The 8564-nt window shown below is 32.9% G+C and overlaps 2 protein-coding genes across 2 annotated transcripts; both read right to left on the minus strand.

Annotated features, from left to right (window-relative positions):
• Positions 1–277: 277 nt before the first annotated feature.
• On the minus strand, positions 278–1501 carry LOTGIDRAFT_109014 (hypothetical protein; the record flags this gene model as incomplete). Its single annotated transcript, XM_009068185.1, has 2 exons — positions 278–912; positions 1081–1501. 2 exons carry the CDS (start codon positions 1499–1501, stop codon positions 278–280), a joined length of 1056 nt encoding a protein of 351 aa, XP_009066433.1.
• Positions 1502–5534: 4033 nt separating this feature from the next.
• Positions 5535–7695, minus strand: LOTGIDRAFT_108839 (hypothetical protein; the record flags this gene model as incomplete). The annotated part of the gene is made up of 3 exons (XM_009068186.1): positions 5535–6098; positions 6189–6367; positions 7317–7695. 3 exons carry the CDS (start codon positions 7693–7695, stop codon positions 5535–5537), a joined length of 1122 nt encoding a protein of 373 aa, XP_009066434.1.
• Positions 7696–8564: the final 869 nt, after the last annotated feature.

The raw sequence follows: 8564 nt of genomic DNA on the forward strand, positions 1-8564 counted from the left end.
GTAAAATGTCCATCGACGAAGGTTTTCATATATACTTTTATGTAGTTTGAACAGGATAAACTCATTCAATCGTTTTAAAAAACGAATCGATCTGATGTAGCCTGAGTTCAATATAATACTTCAATTGCTAAATTATAATACAAGCAGGTATAACCAAAATTTAAAATGAATTGTACTAACATGCTGAGCATGTTGTTATTGTATCTTGGATGGTGATAATATAATTTCATAAAAGAAAAATGACATTTATAGCGAGCCATGAGTCTGAGTATACCTATCATTTGTCTATTGCAATCGCTTTACCTCGTTCAATTCGTCTCCCCCTCAATTTTTCCTTAATTTTTTCCCTTTGGATTTTCGCTTTTTGAATTTGCTTTGTTAGAACATCAATTGCAACATTAATGCACATTGATATTAACGAAAGTCCAAAGAATATGTATATTGAGTAAAGAACGAAATAATCTCTATTTGTAGAAACAAGATCACCGAATCCAATTGTACTTATAGATATAAATATATAATATGCTGCTTCAAGATAGGTCCAGTTCTCAAGATGCGAATACATCACTGCGCCAAGAAATATATACGCTAATGAAACCAACAATGCCCAGAAAAGATTCAGATTAAATTCCGTGTCTAATTCAAAACCGAAATATACTTTTACTCCAGGTCTGACTTCGGTGCCATTCGGGACGTCTTTAAATTCCGTTCCTCCACTGTCTACCACCTTGTTACATCTTCCACAAGTCTTTCTGAAAATCTTACAGCCCAATGCGAACATAAATTTAATCCACCATGTGAACTTTTTCCCAAGTTTAGCTAAGATAACCAATGCAAGTGGTATCCCAATCAAGGCATAGACAATTGTTACAGATCTACCAAGTGATGTAACAGGAACGATGCATCCATAACCTAAAATGATTTAATTTTCCATTTTTACGTAAGTTCCATAAGTACTGGCAAACACTATTCTCACAATTATTTAATAAATTATATCTGGTTGAAGAGATAAGGGAGCATAAAAATAATTTGAAATACAATTGATCTTCTATAACATATTCATTTAAAAGGTTAACTTACCTATGGTAGTATATACTGTTAAACAGTAAAATACGGCAGACTGAAAATGCCATTGGACACCAGTTGATGAAGCAGTCATTCCATTTCTGTACGCATTTATAACGTTTGTTTCATAGTTTATGAGCAATTTATTTAGCTGATCTTCATTGTCAGTCGTATTTTCTGAAAAGGTCATATTTTTTAAGACCATTATCAGTCCTTGTCTTTCAAACTTAATTTCGTTCTTCTGAACCTGTTCATTAGACGATTCAATAGCCAAGAAAATATAAGCCCCAATAACAGAATAAAGCGTCAATATAAACATTAATCCAACAACAGATTTTACAAGTCCATATATGAGCTTGAAAAAATTAAGAATGGTTCCTAGGCCAGATCTCTGTGTTGAAATGTTGGTGATATCAGACTTAGTATTCGCTTCCATCACTGGTTATGTTGAAAACAACAACCTTATCAAAAGTCCGGTATCAATGACATAATGATATCATCATTATGTTAAACTTACTCCTTAATCAATAAAACCTTAGTTTTCAATAACAATAGTTTATTTTCAATAACAATAGTTTGTTTTCAATAACTGTAGTTTGTTTTCAATAGAGACAATAACTCAGAAAATGGCAGTGAAGCATATTTAATTTAATGAATGTAAGTAGTTATTAACAAAACTGCTTCATTTATTATTTAAAAACCCATCATGTTATAATGATCAGCTTTTACAGATCCGTGCATGTTTTAGTTTGGATTTTAATTAACAGTGTTATTGTCCTACAAAATTATTTTGTTTAAAGTGGAACTGTCCGAAATCATATGAAAACAAATTGGACAGGTATCAATTAAATACTTTCATAATAATTTCATATTATGTCGTTGCAGCGGTACAACGTCGCATAACAGCCAACGACTTTTAATTGGGACCTGTTTCACTCTGTTCACATATAAATTAAATTAACTGAACTCTCATTTTTGCATAAGACCTCGTGATTGACTTGTGTAATTTAAGTGATTGGCCTAATTGTTAGAATACGAATATTTCATATTCCAGTTACAAAATATAGTGTACTTATTTTTAAGTCCTCAAAAACAGAACTTCGACGGCAGAAGCTTATACTACACAGATATAGTTCACTTGAACGAATCAGTCTTTTATGGTCAACAATTAATATGTCAAATCATAACTGATATAGCAATTGAATAATAATAAAGGTTCTCGCATCTTATCTTCTTGAGTATATGTGTACATCAATTCGATGACGACAGACATTAATAGCTTGAACATATTTAATGTGAAATACTGAAATTAATTCCCTTGATGTTGTGTTCATGCATTTATAGTAATCTAAATAGTAGTTTATGTCATAGTTTACTTCCAGCGGGATGTTATGAAGTCTGGTTGGAGCAATATAATACTCTAGTTGATTGATTTGATTCTGATTAATGTTAAGGGATTCGACAAAAGTTACCTAACCCTTGGATATTATGCTTATCGAAGAAACTTACAGCTTCTGCTTACACTACATGATTGTACTCTGGTTGTCTGACGTCTGTGGTTTATGTTCCTTTCAAAAGGATGACGTTACTGTTGAAGGGTGTAATTAAACTGGTTTAAATTGTAATTAGTTGTTTTCAGTTCACAGTATTACACTAACAGTTACACTTCACTGCCTTTTCTACCTTTCTATATCTTTTCTGTTTCTGATCTTTCCCCTGTCAGTGATGCAGGTAAGAGGGGCTGACATGGAAAAAGCGTCTAGTCGTTCGGATGGGACAATAAACCGAGGCCTCGTGTGCTACAGGCTGTGCACGTTAAAGATCCCTCGACAGTTGGAAATCGAAAAAGAGCAGGCTAATGCCGCTGTCCTGGCAAAATTTTCCTCATGGCATGTCGTTGCCCGTCTTCATTAGCCCACAAGGTGCAGAAGAGTAGGACGTAAAACTCCATTCATTTCATTTCATTTTTTTTTGTTTCTGATCTTTGTTCATCTTGGTGTCTACATTTGTTCATCTGAGCTGTAATGACCCCCTGAGTTGTATTTTTATTATGTTTTTGTGGTCATTCTGTCTTTATATATGTAGGATAGCTTGTTCTATCAATCAGTATTGTCGTTTCTGTAATTTGGTGTAATTGAAGTTTCTTCTATTAGGTTTATAGCTTTCTTTAGTGTTTGTATACACTTTTCCAGTATGTACCTTGGATTTGGAACTTAAGATAACTTTCAGTATAGATTCCCTTTATATAACCCTTGGTGGTAAGGTGCTATACCTTAACTTTTTAACGTTTAAATCCCTTTAGGGTTTTTTGTTGATTATTAAATCTATTAATTCGAACCTTTGGTGTGATGATTTAACCCCCACCCCCCTCTCGACAACATTACTATCGAACTCACAGTGTAACTTAATATCAAGACAATGTAAGTAATTTATAGCCTATGTATGGATCTGATCATACACATTGCTGTAATCTTGCGGACATACGAACGGTCTTCGTCTGCGTTTTTTGTTGTCGACTAGAGTCATGTCAAGAGTTTCACCGACGTTTCACACGAAAAGACAAAAATCTCAAGTCGGTCGTTTTCCATCATGTCGAAAATCACGTGCGGAACATACAATTGAAAGGAAATGATTCTGATTAAACGATGACGTCATGAAAACTATCGGAGACAATAATTATTATCAAACGAACGAGATAATCGTGTCGTGAAAGCACGGGCACACGCGAGATTTTACTCAAGATTCGAGTCGGCGTCAAAAATCGCAAAGACCGTCCGTCCGTGCGCACGTACCTTTAGTAAGAAAATAGTCTCAATTAGCCCTGTTTCATTTCATTAACAATACATGTACTAATCTCTTTGCATCGAAAGTTTAATCATTCAGCGAATCAGTAATGCTGATGTTGTAATGTTTTCAGAATGTTGTCTACGTGTAATTGTTATATATGGGCAATGGTAAATATCATCATACATTGGATTCTACTGTATTAATATGTCAAATAACGACACAAATAAATAGATAGAATTAGACAATTCCGTGTAAATTTTTATTATGGTTTGTTTTTATCCAATCTTGATTTATAATACATTTATATTTTTGATATCTGTTCTCATATACATGGTAAGTAATGAAACTATGAGATGTAAATAAAATGGTATAGAAGATAACCTACTATTTCATTATTTCATGTAAATAGCAAGTCATCTCATTTAAAGGGGAAGTATATCCCAGTATCAAAATAATTAGTTCGAAACATTTGTCTTTATTCCAGTCTGTGATAGCTATTTTGAAAGTTATCTATACCAGCCGATAACTTTCAAAATAGCTATCACAGACTAGAATAGAGGCAGATGTTTCGGTCCACAAAACAAAGTTATTAGATTATTTTTCCTTTTGTTTCGTTTATTTCCCCTAAAAGTTTAATATTTCATGAACTTCCTTTGATTGTAACTTTAAGTACATCGCTGCATACTCCCACACAAAAAGCACTCTGCAGAGTGATGTAGATAAATCATCAAAAAGTACTATCTTGAACTACGTCACTATGCAGCCGTATAAACGAACATGCTGTGTTTATGCACTGTAAAGCTCACTAAGTAAATTGATTAATAAAGAAATATATTCTGGTCACACTATTTAAACGTATCGTAAACATTATCTTTAATATGAACAACCGTGCACAAACTATTTTTTTTGATAAAGATCATCTTGTCGCCACAAACATACAATAAAAGGCATTTTATAAAATTATAAAAAAAAAAAGTAATTACAAGTAAACCGTCGCTTCTTTGAAACTGAAATCGATTTTATGGAAGGAAGCATAGAAACATAAAGAGAAGCTTTGGTGCATGAATAATAAAACATGCTTACAAAACTACCATAGCAACAGAATGACTATTCATGGGCGATATCACTGTGATAAAACTGATGTAGCATAACCTTATATTATAGAATATTTCAATAATATCCTTAAGAAATATTAAAACAGAACTTAAAAAACATGTTAGAACTTTTCATATCTACACTTCGAGAAGAGTTCGAAACGATTGTTCAAAAAAGTGTGCTTAGGGGCATTAATGATGACAAGCAATAAACAATACAATATACTATTTTCACTGTTTATATAGTGCTCAATACATAAACTGTAGAGCGATAAAGAAAAATTAAAAACAGAACCTAAAAAAAACATGTTGTTGTTACTCGGAGTTTCACGTTATGTGATCTTCAGACAACTGACCTAATTTTCAGCCTGTGTCTTCACGGAAGTTAGACAAGTAGAAATTATTCTCAAGTGTCCACTTCCTTCGAGACGAGTTCGGAACGTTTGTTCAAAGAAGTGTGCTTGGAGGCATTAATGATGGCAAGCTTCTCAGTTAAACACAGGTTACATCATTACTAGATTAAATCATTTGAATGCTAAAACATCCATGTTAAAATGTAGCAATAAAAGTGGCACATATAATTGAACATTAGATAGAATTCCTTCCATGGCGATGTCGACCATGAACGTGACCATTTTTAAAATTTACTTTGAAAATATTATGATTATGTTTCTTTTGATGACCATTTTCCCCGGAATGATGATGAACATTATGATCACGATCGGGGCTATGATCATGATGATGGTGATTGTTCATCTTAATGCTCATTTCGTGCATCTTTCCTTTGGCAAGTGAAAATGTTTTATTAGTCCTTTCCATAGCCATCTCCGTAGCACGTCCAATGTTCACCTTTGCTTTGTCAATTTGTTGTGTAAAGTAAACTATAGCCACGTTAATACACATTGATACTAGAGAGAGTCCTATAAACACATACACTGATGATAAAAGGAAAAATTTGGGATGAGCAGGTATAATATCCCCGAAACCTATGGTACTAATAGAAATGAAAATAAAATACACCGCTTCGAAATACGTCCAAGCTTCCCATCTGGTGTATATAAAAGCTCCTAGAAACATATACACTATAACAATGGTTAGTGCCAAATAGAAATTCACATTAAATTCCGTGTCCACTTCATATCCAAAATACATCTTTACACCAGGTCTTACTTCGGTTCCGTTAGCTACTTTTCCTATAGTAGCTTCCTCTAAATTGTAATCCTCAGTTTTACATCGTCTTACTTTCCTACAACATCTACTTTTACATATCTGACTTAGAAAGGCTAAAACAAATTTAATTCCAAACGTGAATCGTTTACCCATATCAGCTAATGTTATTAACGCGAGTGGTATACCAATAAAGGCATATATTATTGTAACAATTTGTCCTAAGGTAGTTGAAGGATAGATGTGACCATATCCTGAAAAATAAAACTCATCATTACAAAATAATATTCTTTACATAAGTAAAAGTGATTATCATTTTGATTTGACTAACGAATGTCAGATTTTGTCATGTTGAAAAAGTTTGCGAGTTGTTTTTATACATACATTCTTTTTTCAAGCACCAAGTTACATGAGAACTTTAAATTTGTGACAATATTTAATTTCATTCACTGGTTTAAAAAATTAATTTATCTATAAGTTAAGTAGGCTATTGAGGTATTATTTACATAGATGACGTTTATACCGCATGGTGTGTTACATGTCAGATTACCACAGTGGTGTAACATATATTCATACATAAAAAGATTCAACAGAGAATTTTTTTTTATATTTTAGACGTTCCTTCAGATATTCTATAAAATAATTAAAATTGGTTTGTTTCGATTTTTTATATGAATCCCTCACCTTGACCCTTATTTCATGGGTCTCGACAACGGAAATTTGGCGGATAAAAAATTGTGACATTTGGTAATACATTTGAAATCCACCATTTTCTTTTTATGTTAGAATAGATAATAAATTTGATATTGATTGAAACGATTGGAAAAAAGTAAACCAGTTCTGATTTCCTATCTGACTTGTACTCAACAAAATCAGTACTGATATGTCAGCTTGCCAGGCAACAAACGCCCATTGGCAACTGTCAGATATATACGGTTCTTTGTGACCATACAAAAGGACCAAAAACTACCTAGTTTGCGATATCAGCATCCAATCAACCAACTATACAAAAGTACTTAATGACATTTCATTTAAAAAATCGATTGTCTATCATCAATCCGCATTTTATAATGAATACTAAGTTTTCTTCGAGATCTGACCAAAGCTGTTCGGATATGTTTTTAAATCAAAAGTTCCAATTACTGCAGTCTTATAAACTACATTCATGTTCAAGGGTGGTGATGAAAAGATAATAAACCATACCTATTGTCGTATAAACAGTTCCACAATAAAATAAAGCAGTATAAAAATCCCATTTTGGTTTAGTGACGGAAAGTGAAACACCAGTTTTATAAGCCGTGTAGACTTCCTCTTCATAATCTTTTAGTAAATTAAATAATTGATTTCTAAGCTCAGTCTCGTTAAGTACGGGTAAATTGGTAAAATTCACAAATTGTTCAATAATCTCTTTCCTTTCCTTTTTTATAATCGCCTTTTGTTCAGTTTCATATGGAGCTTCAATGGCTCGAAATATAAAAGCACCAATTAGGGAATAGACAATTAATAAAAACAATAGTCCTATTAGAGAACGGATGTAGGAATACAAAACTTTTAGCACATGTTTAACTCTTGTCCAACACATATTCTTTTTCGGTAAAATTTTGTCCGGTTCCAGAATGCTGTTTTGGGATATTCCGCTGATCTGCATGGTGACAGAACCCTCTGTCATACTGTCGGCGAGGAGCTTTTCCCTCGTCGAGATATCTGAAATGAAAGAAATGTATAAGCTGAATTATGAGATAGTGGAATTCAATAATGAAGATTACATTTCTGATACCAAATGGCACGTATCCATGGAGATGAAAATCACAGAAATCAAATATATTTAAACAAATTTTATTACATTTACGACAAACGATAATGTTTGAAATGAAAGGGCCTGTATTCACTAGTGAAAAAATCTATTTAAAAGCTTCAGATGTTATTGCTTTTTAAAAATTAATGTGTAAATGTCATTTGTTTATATTTTAAGGTAAGATTTTTCAATCCCACAGAGCTCCACTTTCATCTATTCATATAATACAAATGTCTACTTCAGCATCTTTGAATATTATTAAAGTCATCATGACAAAGTCTTCTGAGACATCTACCAACAATTATAATATAATATAGTGGTTCACAAAGATATTCTCTACTCTGTGTGGTCATTGTTCAATTAGCAAGCACAGACGAATGCTTAAAACTTGAGCTACGAGGGTTGGCTGAAACCTTTTAAACCCTAAGTCGGATACCTCAATCGTATTTTTCGCCAACAAATAAAATCATTCAATGAATCATAGACATAATCTTGTGAACCTACCAATTGAAATCATCAAAAATGGACAAAACCGATTAATGTATAGGCTAAGGCAGTCTTCATGTATCTGAGACTGAAACACAGATAGAGTTTTTACGATGAACCACTTCCAGGAAGTCCTTCACCAGCAATTTTTTCGGAGAACATGACATGAT

Source organism: Lottia gigantea (genome assembly GCF_000327385.1).
Source record: "Lottia gigantea unplaced genomic scaffold LOTGIsca_9, whole genome shotgun sequence".
NCBI classification, from domain to species: domain Eukaryota; kingdom Metazoa; phylum Mollusca; class Gastropoda; family Lottiidae; genus Lottia; species Lottia gigantea.